Source organism: Mesoplodon densirostris, chromosome 3 (genome assembly GCF_025265405.1).
Source record: "Mesoplodon densirostris isolate mMesDen1 chromosome 3, mMesDen1 primary haplotype, whole genome shotgun sequence".
NCBI classification, from domain to species: domain Eukaryota; kingdom Metazoa; phylum Chordata; class Mammalia; order Artiodactyla; family Ziphiidae; genus Mesoplodon; species Mesoplodon densirostris.
This window is the reverse complement of record NC_082663.1, coordinates 143,131,773-143,150,692: the sequence shown is the minus strand read 5'-3', so window position 1 is coordinate 143,150,692 and position 18,920 is coordinate 143,131,773. Positions and strand designations below refer to the sequence as shown.

Sequence of the window (18,920 nt, the reverse complement as noted above, 5' to 3'; positions counted from 1 at the left end):
GATGAGTTCTGGAAAATCTAGTTCCTAACATTACCTACAGGGGGAATAACTCCAGCTCTAGATTTTGTTGCCCCATCAGGCCTCTCTTCTTAATTCAAAGTCTATTCACCAAATTATAGTCAGAAGGAAGGACATAAAGCAAAGACTGAAATATGAAAATAATAATTCACATGGAAACTATATTCTTTTATAAGTGAGGCATACATAAATATTTATTCAACTGTTTATTAGTATGGAAAATGGAAAAAGGCTCTTATACTCTTCACCCCCAAAAAGGAGCTTTGTCAGTAAGAAAGATAAATATATATACTGGAATAGGATATCCAAGAACTGTCACAAAGCCATTAGGAAAATCCAAATACCAAACTCATTTTTCAGTGGCCCCTTAACACAGAACAAATGAAACATTATAAAACAATGTTAACCTAATTGCATTATTAGAAATATGCTTCAATTCACCTATGATCCAACAGATTTCAAACAGGAAAGAGAAAATATTATTAATTGATTTAAAGAAAAAGCACTACCTATTAATCTTATGTACTGCTGTGGAAACATATGACTTATATTTACAACTTTAATAACAACTCTTTCCTATTTTCTGGAATGTTATACATAGATTAGTTTCCATCAAGCTTTCTCATGTTACTTACATTTATATTCTTTTTCACATGTAAAGATGTGGGCTCACTGAAATCTTTCCCAGGCTGTTTAACTCAAGAGTTTTTGTCCAGTGAGTCCTTTCATCCTTTCAGAACTGGGATGACAAGGCTTTCCAACATTCTTTACATTTATATGGTGTCTCTCCAGTGTGTGTTCTCACACTTCAAATGGTCTTCAAATGGTTTGTGACAAATGAGGGGTTTACCACATTCCCTCTACTCTGATCTTTTTCACACCTTCAAAAAAAAAAAAACTCTGATACCATCTGAAGGCTTTTCCACATTCCTTACAGTCACAGGGTTTCTCTTCACTATGAGTTCTTTTGTGCATTTCTAATGAAGTGTAATCTCTGCAGGATCTACCACATTGCTTACAAGGTTTCTCTTCTATGGAAGTCCTTTCATGCGTTTTCAAACTCTGAAAATACCTGAAGGCTTTCCCGCCTTGTTTACACTGACAGGCTTTCTCTCCAGTGTGGCTTCTTTCATGTTTTCAAAGTGAAGTTGATCAACTAAAGGCTTTTCCATATTCCTTATTCACAGAATTTCTTCTCAGTATGAACTCTTTTGTGCTTTTGGAAGGAAGTATAATATCTGAAAGCTCTACCACATTGTTCACATTCATAGGGTTTCTCTCCAGTGTGCAGTCTCATGTGTACTCTTAAGGTCTGGTGATGGGAGAGGGCTTTCCCACATTCCTTGCATTCATAGGGTTTCTCTCCAGTATGAGTTCTTCCGTGTGACTGTAAGGAATTGTAATAACTGAAGGCTTTACCACATTGTTCACATTCGAAGGGTTTCCCTCCAGTATGAATTTGTTTGTGTTTGTGAAAGGAAGGGTAATATCTGAAGGCTTTACCACATTGTTTACATTCATAGGGCTTCTCTCCAGTGTGCAGTCTCATGTGTATTTTTAAGGTTTGGTGATGGGAGAGGGCCTTCCCACATTCCTTGCATTCATAGGGTTTCTCTCCAGTATGAGTCCTTCTGTGTGACTGTAAGGAATTATAGTAACTGAAGGCTTTACCACATTGTTTACATTCATAGGGTTTCTCTCCAGTGTGAATCCTTTGATGTATTCGAAAAGAACTAGGAGAAATGAAGGCTCTCTCACATTCCTTACATTTATAAGGTCCATCTCCAGTGTGAGTGATCATGTGTGCTCGAAGGCTTGAGAGACCTCTGAAGGCTCTCCCACATTCTTTACATTCATAAGGCTTTTCCCCAGTATGAATTCTTTCATGTTTTCGAAAAGAACTGGGACAACTGAAGGCTTTACCACACTGCTTACATTCATAGGGCTTCTCCCCTGTATGAGTCCTTTCATGTGTTCGAAAAGTATGATAATATCTAAGGAATTTTCCACATTGTTTACACTGATAGGGTTTCTCTTCACTGTGAGTTGTTTCATGTGTTCGCAATGAAGAGGAACAATTAAAAGCTTTCCCGCATTCCTTACATGTATATGGAGCATCTCCAGTGTGTGTTACCATGTGTCTTCGAAACGCTGTGCTCCACATGAAAGCTTCCCCACATTGCTTACATTCATAGGGTTTTTCTCCTGTGTGAATCCTTTCATGTGTTTGAAAGGATGCGCGGGAATGGAACGCCTTTCCACATTCCTTACATTTATATTTTTTCTCTCGATTGTGATTTTTTTCATGCGCCTCCAAAAACTGGAGATAGCTAAAGGCTTTACCACATTTCTTACATTTATATGGCTTCTCTCCATGTTTCTTATACTCATATGGTTTACGTTCAGTGTGACAGCTCATGTGTCTCTTAAGGGATGAATGACGCGTAAAGACTTTTCCACATGTACTGCATTCACGTGGTTTCACTCCAGTAGTTTTCTTGTTCAGATTGAGATTTGGAATAAGGCTGAAGTTTTCTCCACACTGACTACCCTCTTTACTTTCACAGAGTCTCTCTACTACATGACTTCTGTAAAAAACAAGGAGTATATTATCAATGAGGTCTTTATTAACAATTTTATACTCAATAGTAGGATATTTGAAGTACATTTTTATCACTTATAGCAATAGTGTAGGTTTTATGCCTTGTCTCAATTGTTTCAAGTTGAATATAAGAAATGCTCTTGCAATCATCAAAACAGTGACATTCATATAGAGTTTATTTATAGTGTTGAACTATTTTGCAAACACTGAACATCTATGTCACATAAGAAAGTAATTTTGGTGAAAATTTTCTAAGAATAACTAAATTTGGAGCATGCGTTATTTCTTTTATTTCCTTCTTTTAAAATTGCATAACATAAAAGGATACTCACATGAGGCACTATTTTATATTGTGAGTGTGACTTACCTTACTTTTCTCCCCTGGTTTTTGTACTGATCTTCAATGTCATGATCTTCCCATTTTTCTCCTAAATTGCAGACCAGGAAAAATGATTCCAAGATATTAGAAGTTATAGAAAAACTATCTAAGTCCATTGTCGGCTGTGACCATGCCTAGTTTATTTAGCAACATCCTGCATTTCCACATTCAACATCTTGGAACAATGTTAATGAGCAAGAAACATGTGTTCTCTAATTGACAAAGTAAAGGTAAGTTGTCATCCTCACCTACTGAGGCCAGGTTCCTCAATGTTTCCCGCATCACATCTCTGTAGAGTTTCTTCTGTGAAGGATCCAGTAAAGCCCACTCCTCCAGGGTGAAGTTCACAGCCACATCCTCAAAGGTCACTGAGTCCTAAAATATCCCAAATATGTGTATAGTAGGATGTGTGAGACTAACAGCACTGGACATCTGTACACCATTTATACGAAGGTTACGTATGATTCTGTCATCTCCAAACATTTATTCTATGACTTGGTCATCAGAAACTTACTCTCTGTCCACACTTCCTCATAAGTTTAACAGCATTGTGAAAACATGCAAATTATTTACATAGTTTTATTGTGATCTCATCACATCTTATTTTTCTCTAATTGCAGGGTCCAGAGCATGTTGGGAAATGACAGAAACGCTACACACATGAAACAAATATCATTTTAAGATCATGGATTCCTTGTGAGGAAAACTCTTCCCTCACCCTTCTTATTACCCACCATTTACAGCACACCATGAGCCAAAGGGTCAAATTTGCATAAGACTTTACTAAATAAAAACATAGTGAAAACTAAAAGCTTTTACTTCTATTCCTATCACCAAACACGAGAATCCAGAACACCTGTAGAAATCCAGCTTTTAATAAGGTCCAGTTGGCTATTTCATCCCTAAGTACTCCAGGCCTTTAGAAGTAGTGTGGTATGATGTAGCTGGTGGAATGAAAATATCCTTGTCAGGAAGTATTGCTTTTAACTTGTGTAATACTTACGACAGGCTCAGTTTTCCCTTTCTCCCTCTGGTTTGATGGACTAGAAAGTTATTTGGAACTTAGAGTTCAGATACTAGGAAGAAGATGTCACAACTTAGACCACAAAGTTCCTATACTTGTGTGCCTTGGGGCTGCTTAGAGACACACAAAGTGTGGTAATATGCCAGAAGAGCTCTTTATGGAAGAACCAGAACACTGGGCCTTGTGCCTTGTTGACCTTGAGGAACAGCTGCAGACTGCAAGTGTGTTCACTGAAAATCATAATGGATTCATGGCTAATTTGCCCATAAAATATATGAAGGATTCAGCAGTGTTTTCCTCCAAACGACTCTAAAATCTCCATTTTCAAACAGCAGGAAGAAGTGTTTCCTAATCAGCCATTCTAGAGGCTGTTCTCCCAATTTCTCTAATTCCCAAGCTCCTATCTGGTATACAGAAGTATGATGGCTTGACCACTGAACATACGAATTCCTTAGTTGATGACACCACATACTACCAATAGTGAATGAAAGGGTTTACTTCCATAATTGGGGTCTCTGGGGAAAGTAAGTCATACTTCTCCAGCTGTCATGAAATGGCTTGAGAGAGAAAGGAAAGGTGCCTGGACTTTTTTTTTTTTTAATTGAGGTTAGGGGGTGGGTTTGGGTGAGGGTTCACACACAAGAACAGGATCTTATAAGGACTGACTGTTTTGCTACTGCCAAAGGAAGGAGCACCAAGGCACTCTTATTACTTTGTATAGATGTGGGTCAAAGAGAAGTGAGGGGGGATGAGACTTTAAGGTTGTCAGCAGCCAGTCAACAAAAACTGGAGTCAGAGAACTCTGGTTTCTGGTTTTGGATGCCATCATTCCCACCCTCATAGAAAAAAGTGAAAACACTTGAAATCAACAACTCTTCTTAGTTCCATCAGAGCTCTGAAGTCACAGGAAACCACTGGTTTCAAAATTTGGAAACAGAAAATAAAGATACAAGGCCTATACTGAAAACAATCTATTTCACCAGAAGCTAGTTTGAAGACAAAAATGACAAACAATGCAGAACACAATATCCATGAACTGTAGGACAATGACAGAATGTTTAAAATACACACAATGGAAATAACTGAAGGAAAAGAAAGACAGAAAGGAACAGAAGAAATAACTGAAATAATAATCACTGAGATTTTTCAAAAATTAATCATTGATGGCAAACCACAGATCCAGGAAGCTCAGAGAACACAAAATGAAAACGCTAAAAAATGTACACCCACGACACAGTGGTTAAGAATCAGCCTGCCAGTGCAGGGGACACGGGTTCAAGCCCTGGTCCAGGAAGATCCCATATGCTGCAGAGCAACTAAGCCCGTGCACCACAACAACTGAAGCCCGAGCGCCTAGAGCCCGTGCTCTGCAACTAGAGAAGCCACCACAATGAGAAGCCCACGCACCGCAACAAAGAGTAGCCCCCACTCGCCACAGCTAGAGAAAGCCCACACAGAGCAACAAAGACCCAATGCAGCCAAAAAATAAATAAAATTAATTTTTAAAAAAGCACACCCAAGTATATCATATTCAAACTGAAGAAAAAGAATATATTGAAAAGAGCTAGCAGAAGAAACACCTTAGTTATAGAGAAAAAAAGATTAAAAATTTTTTTTATTTTATTGAAGTATAGTTGATTTACAATGTTGTGGTTTTTTTTTTAAAGACTAGTCCTTTAACATTTTATTTATTTATTCTTGTCTGTGTTGGGTCTTCATTTCTGTGCGAGGGCTTTCTCCAGTTGTGGCAAGCGGGGGCCACTCTTTATTGCAGTGCATGGGCCTCTCACTATTGCTGCCTCTCTTGTTGTGGAGCACAGGCTCCAGACGCGCAGGCTCAGTAGTTGTGGCTCACAGGCCTAGTTGCTCCGTGGCATGTGGGATCCTTCCCAGACCAGGGCTCGAACCCATGTGCCCTGCATTAGCAGGCAGATTCTCAACCACTGTGCCACCAACCACTGTGCCACCAGGGAAGCCCAATGTTGTGGTTTAAAATATATATATATATATATATATTACATTTATTTACTTATTTAGGCTGCACCGGGTTTTAGCTGTGGCATGCATGCAGGATCTAGTTCCCTGACAAGGGATCAAACCCAAGACCCCTGCATTGGGAGCTCAGAGTCTTACCCACTGGACCACCAGGGAAGTCCCTATAATGTTGTGTTAATTTCTGCTGTACAGCAAAGTGAATCAGTTATACATATATATTTTTTTTCATATTCCTTTCCATTATGGTTTATTATAGGATATTGACTATAGTTCCTATACAGTAGGACCTTGCTGTTTATCCATTCTATATATAATAGTTTGCATCTGCTAATCCCAAACTCCCAATCCATCCGTCCCCCACTCCCTCTTGGCAACCATTAGTCTGTTCTCTATATCTGTGAGTCTGTTTCTGTTTCATAGATAAGTTCATTTGTGTCATATTTTAGATTCCACATATAAGTGATATCATATGGTATTTGTCTTTCTCATTCTGACTTACTTCACTTAGTATGATAATGTTTAGGTCCATTCATGTTGCTGCACATGGCATTATTTTATTCTTTTTTATGACTGAGTAGTATTCCTGTTTTTTTTTTGGTGTGTGTGTATATATTTATATATATATGTATATATATACACCAATCTTCTCCATTCATCTATTGATGGACATTTAGATTGTGAATAGTGGCTTGGCTATTGTGAATAGTGCTGCTATGAACATAGGGGTGTATGTATCTTTTCTAATTATAGTTTTGTCTATATGTCCAGGACTGGAATTGCTGGCTCATATGGCAACTCTATTTTTAGCTTTTTAAGGAAACTCCGTACTGTTTTCCATAGTGGCTGCACCAACTTACATTCCCACCAACAGTGTAGGAGGGTTCCCTTTTCTCCACACCCTTTCCAGCATTTGTTATTTGTAGACTCTTTAATGATGGTCATTCTGACCACTGTCAGGTGGTACCTAATTGTAGCTTTGATTTGCATAGCGAAAAAAAGACTTGAATTAATTCAGACTTGTTTTCACAAACAACACAAGGAAGAAGAGAGTGGAGTAAAATACTGTACAGGCAGGCATACTTCATTTCATTGTGCTTCACTGTATTGTACTTTGCAGATTTTGTGTATTTTACATATTAAAAGTTTGTGGCAACCCTACATTGCCAGATGACAGTTAACACTTTTTAGCAATAAAGTTTTAAAATTGAGCTTTGTAGATTGTTTTTTTAGACATAATGCTATTGCATACGTAATAGGCTACAATATAGTATAAACATAACTTTTATATGCACTGGGAAACCAAAAAATAAGTGTGACTCACTTTATTGTGGTGGTCCTGAACAGAACCCCCAATCTCTGAGGTATCCCTGTATTTAAAGTTTTGAAAGAAAGAAAAACACTCTCTTGGGACTTCCCTGGTGGTGCAGTGTTAAGAATCTGCCTGCCAATGCAGGGGACACGGGTTCGAGCCCTGGTCTGGGTGGATCCCATATGCCATGGAGCAACTAAGCCCGTGCACCACAACTACTGAGCCTGCGCTCTAGAGCCCACGAGCCACAATTACTGGGCCCGTGTGCCACAACTAATGAAGCCTGCGCACCTAAAGTCCATGCTCCAAAACAAGAGAGGCCACTGCAATGAGAAGCCTGTGCACCGCAACGAGGAGTAGCCCCCACTTGCTGCAACTAGAGAAGCCCGCACGCAGCAATGAAGACCCAACACAGCCAACAATAAATAAATAAAATAAATTAATTAAAAAAAGAAGGAATAAAGTATGGTTCTTTAAAAAAAACCCCCAAAACTCTTAGTTTTCAAATCCCAAAGCTAGTCCTTTGAAAATATTAATTTAATAAAAATGATAAACATCTAATCAAGACAACTGAGAAAAGAAGAAAAACAGAAATTACTAAATCAGAAATAAAAGGAGGAAATAACCATGAAAAAAGATTTGACACCATCCAACATCCATTTATGATAACAAACTAGAAATTGAGGGGAAGGCTCTCTTCTTAAAAAAGAACAACTACACAACACCTGTAGGTAAGATCATACTGAGTCGTGAGAAGCTGGATGCTTTACTGTTAAGATGGGAATAGGGCAAGGAAGTTTCCTTTCACTGCTCCTATGAAACAATGTACTGGAAGCCCTAGCCAATGCAGTAAGGTAAGAAAAAGAAATAAAAGGTATACAGAGTGGGAAACAACAAATAAAACTGTCTTTGTTCCTTATGACATGATTGTTTATGCAAAACATCTGATAGCATCCACAACAACAGAGATAACCCCTGGAATTAGTAACAGTGTATAGTAAGGTTGAAGGATACACAAGTCAATTGCTTTCCTATAGACACACATAAATACAGTCAATTGATCTTTGACAAAGGAGTAAAGGCAATTCAACAGAAAAAGTCAAGTCTTTTCAACAGTGCTGTAATAATGGATATTCACATAGAAACACACATGAGCATAAACAAAATGAAAGTCGACACACACACCTTTCACAAAAATTAACTTGAAACAAATCATATATCTAAATGTAAAATGAAAAAGCAAAAACCTTCTAGAAGATAACATATGAGAAACTGGAGGTGACCTTGGGTTTGGTAATAAATTTTTCAATAAGACACACACACAAAAATCCACAAAAGAGAAAAAATGCTAAGTTTCACTTCATTAAAATGAAAAACTCCCGCTCTGGAAAAAGTGTTTAGAGAATGAAAAGGCAAGTCACACACCAGGAGAAAATCCTTTGTAAAACACTTATCTGATAAATAACTGATACCCAAAACATCTAAAGAACTCTTAGGGCACAACAATAAGATTACAAATACTCCAAATAAAAATGGGCAAAAGATGTGAACAGACAACTCACCAAAGAAAGACAGATGGAAAATAAGGAATTTGAAAACATGCTCAACATACATCACTGGGGGATTACAAATAAAACAATAAGCCATCACTACATATTATTAAATGCCAAAAATTTTGAAACACTCAGAACACCACCCATTGGTGAAGACGTGAAGATATAGATAATCCTTATTCATTGTTGGTGGGAATGAAATTTGACATGCCTGTATTGGAAGACAGGAATTTTCTGTCGAAACTAAATACACTCTTACTTCTCATACTAAGATCCAACAATCACACTTGTTGGTATTGACCTAAATGAGTTGACCTCACGATCTCACATTTTCACAAAACCCTACATATGAATGTTTGTAGGCACTTTATTCATACTTGGCAAGGGTTAAGAGTTAAGCAAGATATCTTTCAAGAGTCAAATGGATAAAGCAGTGGTATATCCTTACAATGAAATACTGTTCAGTGATAAAAGGAAATGAGGTATCAAGCCATGAAAACACATGGAGGAACCTTAAAAGTATACTGCTAAGTGAAAGAAGCCAATCTCACAAGGCTACACACTGTATGATTCCAAGTGAATGACACCCTGGAAAAGACAAAACTATGGGCCAGTAAAAAGATCTCAGGCTGTGAAGGATTTGAGGGTTGGAGGGAGGGATGAATGAATAGGTGGGGCATACAAGATGTTTAGGGAAGTGAAACTACTGTATGTGATACAGAAATGAAGGACACAGGTCATTAAACATTTGCCAAACCCACAGATCTTATAACACAGAGTCAATACTAATGTAAACCAGGCAATTTACTGTATCAGTATTTGCTGAGCAATTTTAACAAATGTACCAGTTAAACAAGAAGTAAAAAGTAGTGCAAACTGTGGACGCAGAGGGGTTATGTGGGAATTCTCTATACTTTCTGATCCATTTTCCTGTAAACCTAAAACTACCCTAAAACAACTGAAGTGTATTAGAAAAAAAAAGATGAAGACAAACGAATTACAATTCACCCCTGATTTGACTGACTGATGACTGAAACAGGACACCTTTCATTCAACTGATTTGAACTTATTCAATAAGGCAGTATGGTGCTCCATGAGCCTGAGACCAGTAAGAGAGGTGAAAACTTCCACTGAATGCCATGTTGAAGAGAACTGCACTGCATATTCTGAGAAGTGCCATGGTTACTATCAATAGTGTCTAGAACTCCAACATGGATGAGGATTGTCCTGGCAAGACCGTGTGTTCTGGACCTAGGGCATGTTAGACGAGATTTACCTTGATTTATATTTTTGGTATCTCTTGAGTTCAGAGATTCCTGAAGTTCTTTTACCACAAAGGGGCAACTCTTAGACAACTGTCCAAAAGTCTGTGAATACAAGTAGATGAGGCCAATTTTGGTCAGTAGTAAGATGACTGCCTGATGTTTGGTTAGTGTGACCCTGGTCATTCATCAGGGATATCACAATTAAGGGATGAAGAGCAGCAACTCTCCACGGAGCTCATCATGTAGGAATGCATATTGTCATCCTTAAAGTCTATGCACACCCAAAAGCTGTGCATTCCGTCAATCCCAGGGAAGCCTCCATCTGGGGAAGTGGTGACCTTTTCCAACACCAAAGCAACTTTCAAGGGACTGAATAGGGAAGAGGCCACCCTCCTGCAGGAGGCATAGGCCAGGACAGGCTTGACTCCATCATGTCACATGGAGGTGTTGGTAGGCATGCTGACCCGATGGGGTGCTATTTCCAAGGTTAAAGGCATAATGGGCAGCTCAGCAGAGGATCGCATGCTCAGCACTTGTGAGAGCCTCTATTTTCAAGAGAGCCCGGTACATGGTGATAATTGAAGTTCTAAGGCAGTTCCTTGCACCAGAAACCTACAGACAACTTAAGGCCATCATGGGTAATTCCAGGAGGCATTAGCCTCTATACTGAGGGAGACTCCAAAGGAACTAACAGGAGTGCCTGTTGTATGGTCATTTAAACACAGTCCAGAGCCTTCTGTAGTAGGGGTGCCCTCAAGGTAGGGGCCAATTTCCAAGTAATAGTAAAAATGGGCTCAAGTAAAATTCATAAATAAGGAATATGCTGTCTCCCCAACACCAAAAGAACCTGGTAGATCTTGTAGGTGCTGAGAGGGATTACAGATATTTCTTCACATTGTCAGGGAGGGAGCAGCTGTCTAATTACCAAAAAACATTCAGGAACTTAACCAAGGGCCTTACATATGTGTGGGGTCAATGGCCCATACACTTTTCACAAGCTCCTTTTTTCAATAATTATATGTTCTGAATGAATGAGAAATGAATGTCCTCAGAGGAGGATGTCGTTAGTGTGATGTCATACCTGTGCTCCTGGAACAAAGTGCATGCAGTTCAGATCTTCCTGCAGAGACTGTGGGATGGCCAAGCTGCTGAGGTTCCCTGAGGGTAACAAGGTAAAGGTGTATCATGTCCCTTCAGAGGTGAAGGCAACTGCAGCTGAGAGGGTGTTGAAATAGGCACTGAACAGAACAGACTTATCAAATCTGTGAGAGCAGGATATTTACCAGCCGCTGACTGGATGGAGTAAGTAATTTCCATAATGCTGGAGACTAGGAACAGGGGTTAATTTGATGCAACCACAGCTCGGGTTGCTGTAATCCACTATGAGGTGTCATTCATCCTTTCCAGGTTTAAGGGCAGACCAAATAAGGCTATTAAAAGAAGAAAATTGGCAGTAATCACTTTTCCCTAAATACATTTCTTATAATGGTTTTCAATAATTCAAGGCCTTGGGCTTCCCTGGTGGCGCAGTGGTTGAGAGTCCGCCTGCCGATGCAGGGGATACGGGTTCATGCCCCGGTCCGGGAAGATCCCACATGCCATGGAGCAGCTGGGCCAGTGAGCCATGGCCGCTGAGCCTGCGCGTCTGGAGCCTGTGCTCCGCAACGGGAGAGGCCACAACAGTGAGAGGCCCGCGTACCGCAAAAAAAAAAAAAAAAAAAAAAAAAAAATTCAAGGCCTTGTTTAATTTATATCAGGCCATATTAACTAATTTAACTGATAGCTAAGGTCTCTCTCTGGGGTCTCATTTTGTCTAGCCAATTTGGAAGTAGAAGACTTAATTTAATTTTACTTAATGAACCATGGGTTCAGAGCTTCCCTGCTCACTATGGGATATTTTGGGACAATGGGCCATATGACTATGAGAAATTTAGGCAACATGAGAGTTCTGCTGCTGAAGGCAAACTATACCTATTTGTCCTTTATATTATATTCAGTAATTCTTCCTAAGATGATGAGGTAAATTGTTTAAATTTAGTGGGATCCCCAGGTATACCTGTAATTTGAAACATAGTTTGATTAATTACATGAAGTTTTGTGAATTAGTGCAGTACAGGAGATGTTAATATTAAATCAAACCCATATTATAGAGGACCAAAAGCCAAGCAGTCCCCTTCCATCTTTTTGCTATGCAAATTTTTTTGGCATACTTTGGATTTACAATCGAGTGAAATTGTGTTCCTTTGTTTCAGTACCTTTCTCCTCTTGTTCCCTCCCTCCAGTCCTTCCCTGTTTTGTATTTTAGGTCACTGGATATACTCTGGGGGAGAGGGTGTCCTCTCTTCTCTTGTATTGATAATTGTTTTCCTCCAGAGAGCCTCACCCCAGTGCCATCAGGGTCAGAGGCCTCCTTCATGATAACTGGTTACTTTATAGAGATTAAGCACCCTAGGCTTAAATTGTTTTAAATTAATCCCTCTGCTGTGCCACCGTGAGGCTATGGGTTTTGTCCACCATAACTCAGAGGGTCAGGATCTTTGTTGCAGTAGAGGCAGGGGCAGCAGCAGCAGAGGTACTTAAGGGTCCTGGTGAGCCCTCTGGTATTAGGAGTGGACTCAGCCTGGCACCTACTGGCTACCTTTACTCTCCCTTCTCTTTCTCTCTGGAATAATTGTTCTTTTCGGAGTGACCATCCAAGGGGCTCACCTCATTCACAGGGTATAATCATCCGAGTACCCCCCGAAGATCCCACCCCTGCCCCAAGGTCTGGGTGAACCCAGCCTCAGTCACACCTTCACTCCAAACACAAATAGGTTCCATCCATGCCATGGACTCAGGACCACTATAAGGAGGGCCCCAGTGCCATGCTCCTGTTCCCAAAAGACAAGGAATTACCAAAACTGCCTCTGTATATAGAGCCCAGGCTTGGTGGATCAGCAATGCCACACAGGGCAGCATATCGCACAGGAGGAGACCCCAGCAAACAGCAGCTCACAGAGCAGGAGCCTCCAGGCTTTCTTATCAGCCTGTCCTGATAAGAAGCACTAGGGGAAAAGGGAGGGGTGAGGCTTATCTTTCAGTAGTCAAACATCAAATATGTGGATCCTGACTACTCATTATAAGAACAAACCCAGGGCTTCCCTGGTGGCGCAGCGGTTGAGAGTCCGCCTGCCGTCGCAGGGGACACGGGTTTGTGCCCCGGTCCGGGGAGATCCCACATGCCGCGGAGCGGCTGGGCCCGTGAGCCATGGCCGCTGAGCTTGCGCGTCCGGAGCCTGTTGCTCCGCAACGGGAGAGGCCACAGCAGTGAGAGTCCCGCGTACCGCAAAAAACAAAAAAAAACCCAAACAAACCCAGGTAAGAGAAACACGCATTCGCACTAGCTTGTTTTTATTTTTTTATTTTTTATTTATTTTTTTTTTTTGCGGTATGCGGGCCTCTCACTGTTGTGGCCTCTCCCGTTGCGGAGCACAGGCTCCGGATGCGCAGGCCCAGCGGCCATGGCTCACGGGCCCAGCCGCTCCGCGGCATATGGGATCCTCCCAGACCGGGGCACGAACCCGTATCCCCTGCATCGGCAGGCGGACTCTCAGCCACTGCGCCACCAGGGAGGCCCTAGCTTGTTTTTATATAAAGAAACATTAATGGGATGATCAAGAAGTAATCAAAAACTGGTAATGTGAGAGTGGGTGGAGTAAGAGTACAGGAGTGGAGGAGGATATGTAGGTAGGGAGTCTTCTTAAGTTTCTTATTTTAGGAATATTTTTTAACCCTCATGTGCATGATTTATTTAAAATCAGGAGAGAAACTGATATATGTCATATTTTCCCATGCTTAATCATTATTTTACATTAATTTTTGCTTTTTAAAATTAATTTTAACTTTTCTACATAGGAAACCACTCCAAGATTTAATCCTTTAAATGCTAACAGATACAAAACTGCACACCGTCAAAGACTTACAAATCCCTTTCTAACTAAAAGGACAAGAACATTATAGTTTGTCCCTCCACTACATTTCACGCTGGGGATATTTTCAGGAATGAGTGGCATAATGTAAAATATTAGGGGTTTGCAATTAAACCCTGAAATAGACTAGAAATTTAAAAGATGTATATAAGCTTTGAGGTGTTTTCTTTATATCAACAGAAATATAAATTCAATTGTTTTTGCCTCACATCCATTAAAGACTTCATTTGCTTTAAGAAGAGCATGGCCTATCTATCTATCTATCTATTTATTTATTGCAGTATGTGGGCCTCTCACTGCTGTGGCCTCTCCCGTTGCGGAGCACAGGCTCCGGACGTGCAGGCTCAGCGGCCATGGCTCATGGGCCCAGCTGCTCTGCGGCATGTGGGATCTTCCCGAACCGGGGTACGAACCTGTGTCCCCTGCATCAGCAGGCGGACTCTCAACCACTGTGCCACCAGGGGAAGCCCAGCATGGCCTTTTAAATGTCAAAGTTCCCTAGGGACAGGAGGGCATTACGCTAAGTGAAATAAGTCAGAGAAAGATAAATACTTAATAACTGTAAATGGAGTATAACCTTTAAAAATTGTATAATATATAAATAGTTTTTTTAATGGAAAAAGCACCTGAGCACTTAAATACACCCATCTCATGTTGAAGTTCTTTTGCCTAAATGGAACAAAATTCTAATTGCTTCCACAATTTTCTTGCTTTACTCACATTGTATCTCTCAATCAACTTACACACTAAAAGCCCCAAAGCTAATGGAAACTAGAGTCAAAGAACTGCAATCTTCAGCTGAGAAAGAAATGCAAAGAAAGAAACACATATTTGAAATGACTGTGTGATTTTGAGGATTCCAGTGTTTATGTGAAAAATTTAACAATTTTTGCAAAGTACTTGGAAATTGATATTGGCTTATTAAACCTCCTTAAGGTAGAATTTTAAAGCTTTGCACGCATTGGAACTCTACCTGGTTTTGGACCAACCCCAGAACAAAACAGAGGCACCTTTTACACACACACACACACACACACACACACACACACACACACACACACGACTACAATAAACCTGGAGAACTTGCATGAGGGAACTCACCTTAAAAGGAGAAATTGTATAGTTTTTAAAATTGTATAAAATAAAATCGTTTGCTTTGCTATAAACCACCATTAAAAATCACAGTGTTTTAATTTGGTACTCAAATACCATTTTTGGATCAAAAATTGTCACGGAAGTAATAAATGATTCCAACAACAACAACAACAAAAGAAACACAAATACTGGAATCAACACAGATAAGCAGCCTTCTAGCTACGGTTCAGAAGAAAAACCCACTTTCAGAAAGATGACCAAATTCCCAGACTTGGGGTCTAAGATATAACCCCTAGAGTGAGTTAGTCGCTGGAGAAGGAGGGTAGGGACAGCTGAGGAGCCACATGAATGAATTCTGGGAGCTGACACGCCCTCCCGCGTCCTGTAAGCATGGAAGTGCTGCCTCCGCTAGGTTCCAGTCTCACAAGTCAGGAAACTCTCAGCCTGATTCAGTTTAAGGTTCTGACCCAAATTCATAAACCCTTTGTCCACAAGACAGAGGATGTGATCGTAACAGACTCTCTCAATGTGCACAAATTACACTGAGTGCACCTACACTGTGGATGTACAACTCAAACATGACGTCTAGAAATGTCTAGGCCTATGGAACCACAACTACAACCTCAGAAAGGGAATCAATCCCACCTCCTTCCAGGTGCACCCCCAGCTTTCCAGGGCTCTGTAGCTTCTCTCAGCATAAGTCTCCTTCTATGATGGCTGTAAGCAGGTAGGACACCTGCAGGGGAGGCTCCCCAGGAAGAACAACTGGACCTGCAAGTCCTCTTTACAGGCTCAAGGAAGCGTGGATCACTGACTATAGGCCTCTGCTCGGCACTGGAGTTGCTTTGGAACATGGTTGATGTTTTAACTGACACAAATCTGGTGCTTGAACAATCCAGCAAAATAATTTAAACCCATCATTTATGTGGAAAGGAGATAAGAAAATTGTAAGCCACTGTTACTAGTTCAACCAGAAAACACAAAATATCTACTCGTTTCAGAAGAAAAGATGTCAGTTAATGATTATTTCCAAAGCAAGAAACTGGTTTGAAAATATTTAATCGCACTTGAACACTTGGTCTGCAAGTCACAGCAGACACCACACAATCTGAGAATTTCACTTGAAATCACCCAAAAGTAAAGAATAGTCCTCAGAAACTTACTACACACACCTGGGGGACGAAAAAAAGCAAAACAAGAATTTGTAAATGGAATGTAATTCTGGAATATTTTATTTTTTCTGAAATTCACCACTTTTGCCTCTTTGAAAATATTTTATACTACTGTCTTTGAAGCTGTATTGATTAAATACATTCTATCTGATTGAAAAATGATGTTTAAATACATGAATAAATCTTTTAAAGGTGACAATCCCAGGGAGGGCCAATGCTGACGGCACATATCACCCAGGAAAGTTTTAAAGAGGAACCTCCACCCATAGGATGTCTGTGCCCAGGAATGAGGCTGGGAGGAGAGGCACAAGGATTTTGAACAACCTAATTCCAGGAGGTTATTCTTTGCTTTCTTCTCATGGAAAACACCTACAGACAAAAGTAAACTGAAAAAAAAAAAAGGGCCATCCAGGGCTCTGGGGGAAAATGATAAATAGTTAAAATACTGGGTCTGTTTGAAATGTACCACGGAGGACAAATGGTTGATAATGATGCTGTGAATCAGAGAAGGAAAGATGGCTTTGGGAATTTGGGGTGGATTGTGAAAATTTAGGGATTTATTACCAGCCCTAGAAAGAGCTAGGTTGAAGGGACAGGGTCGTGGATTTGAGACTCTGTTACCCAAATAATTGGAAAACTCAAAGAGAAAACGGGTGCCCCCTGGGAGAAAGTAAGGACTGGGGACCCCCCAGACCACAGCTCCTCTCACGCACGAACCACGGAGCCCGCGTCACGATGGTCCCCTGATGACCCTCCCGGTGGTCACCACACAATCTGGGGCGGACGTGGGGCTGCGGGGCCGGGGCCAAAGCCGCGGCTTGCAGTGACGGGACAGGACACCGGGGCCTCGGCTGCCGGCCCCGCCCCCACGCTGCCGGACGGAGGGGACCGAGGTCCGAGCGGCGCCACTCGCGTCCTCAAGACTCCGGAGTTGACAGCGGGGAGGCCCGGTACCATCACAGCTGGTTCGGGTCAATTCCAACCAACGCCTCCTTCCCTCCCGCTCCACCTCCGCTCCCTGGTAACCCACACTCACCATTTCTAGGTTTCCTGGGTCTCTCTGAATCCTTCCTACGACTCCCATGACCACCGCAGGTCACAGCACGACAGACTCTGAGGCACTGCCACCCCCGTCATTGAAGGATAGGAAACCGGATCGCTAGCCTGGCCTGAGGGAGTGAAAACGCCCGAGCTAGAGCAGTGCGTCGCCCCACCCACCTGCCCAAGCGGCGCCCCTGATTGGACAGTTTGCAAGGCCGCGTCCCCCAGTGCTTGAGTGACAGCTGGGCGGGAGGACGTGTGACTCTTGGAAACTAGCTTCCGCCCCGCCCCTGCCCCGACCCGTGCTGAGGGCAGCGGGTGGGGCGGAAACCTGACCCAGCCTGATTCCTTTGCGTTGAAACAGAACTTTTTCGCCCAGCTCTATATGAACACATGAGCGCAGGGAATTTCTGACTGAGTTTCCCAATGGAGCAGCTAAGCACAGAGCATGAGGGTAGCCCAGGCAGGTGTATGATCAGGCCACCCAAGATGGCTGTTCTCTCGCTCTCTGTACATCCCCTGCTCTACCAGGCCCTGCTTCACCTACACCCTATTCACATGACTGATCCTCTCTCTTAATCTTAGAGCCTAATCAGTAAATGCTTAGGTACTTGCCCCGGGCTACTGAATCTTCACATCAGACTATCTCCACTTTCATAGCTTATCAAAGGGGTGGTGAGGTTTCCTGGTAACTGATGAGCCAGTCTGAGGTCAGTTTCCTCCATTACTGGTAACTCCCACCCAACGAAGACGGTTCTGCCTGACATCTGCTGTCTACAGTGGGGTGTAGCTCCAGGAGCCTTCTGCTTCGGACATGTAAGATCCCCTATCCCTTAAACCATTAATTTCTCTACGGCTGATTCCGGGCTCTTTCTTTGGTCTTGAGACTGGGCAGTTAATGGGTTTGCAAACCTGCAGGGTGCAACCCAACCCCTGGCCACACTGGAAAAGAGGGCCTTGTGTTCTCTAGGGGCCAAGGGTGTCGACTAAAAAAATATTCACCAGCTAAAAGTTGAGAGTTATGTTTTATTCGGCAGACATACTGAGGACTCCAAGCCTGGGAAGCAGCATCTTAAGCAACCCTGAGAAGATTGCTCTGAGGAGGTGAGGGGGTGGCTAGGATATACAGGAGTTTTGCAACAAAGGGCAGGTAGTAGGAACAAAAGATTACTGTTAATAAGAGAAAACTAGATATCTCAAGTTAAGGAATTTAGCACTTTTCTATCTATGGGAAGATGCAAGAGTCTGGACTCACTGAAATCATTCCTTTGATGTGTACCTCAGCTATAGTATCCTATGTTTTCACATCCTCAGTTTCTTCCAGGCTCACCACTGTTGGGAGTGGCTGCAGTCAGATGGCTGCTAGATGGTAGGTATTCTTTGTTTCCTTCCTGAGTTCCCTCAGGGCTCCCCGGCTCACTGCAGTTGCTGATAAATGTAACATCCTTTGTTTACTGACATGGCAGGCAGGCAGTATTTTATTTCTCAAGGGTTTGGTG

The 18,920-nt window shown here is 41.7% G+C and overlaps 1 protein-coding gene across 1 annotated transcript; it reads right to left on the bottom strand.

Moving 5' to 3' along the window:
* Window positions 1-206: 206 nt before the first annotated feature.
* On the bottom strand, window positions 207-17,543 carry LOC132486585 (zinc finger protein 709-like). The gene is made up of 4 exons (XM_060093980.1): window positions 17,417-17,543; window positions 3,248-3,374; window positions 2,988-3,048; window positions 207-2,606 (listed from the first exon to the last, which is right to left on the bottom strand). Exons 1-4 carry the CDS (start codon window positions 17,462-17,464, stop codon window positions 1,196-1,198), a joined length of 1,647 nt encoding a protein of 548 aa, XP_059949963.1. The 5' UTR covers window positions 17,465-17,543; the 3' UTR covers window positions 207-1,195.
* Window positions 17,544-18,920: the final 1,377 nt, after the last annotated feature.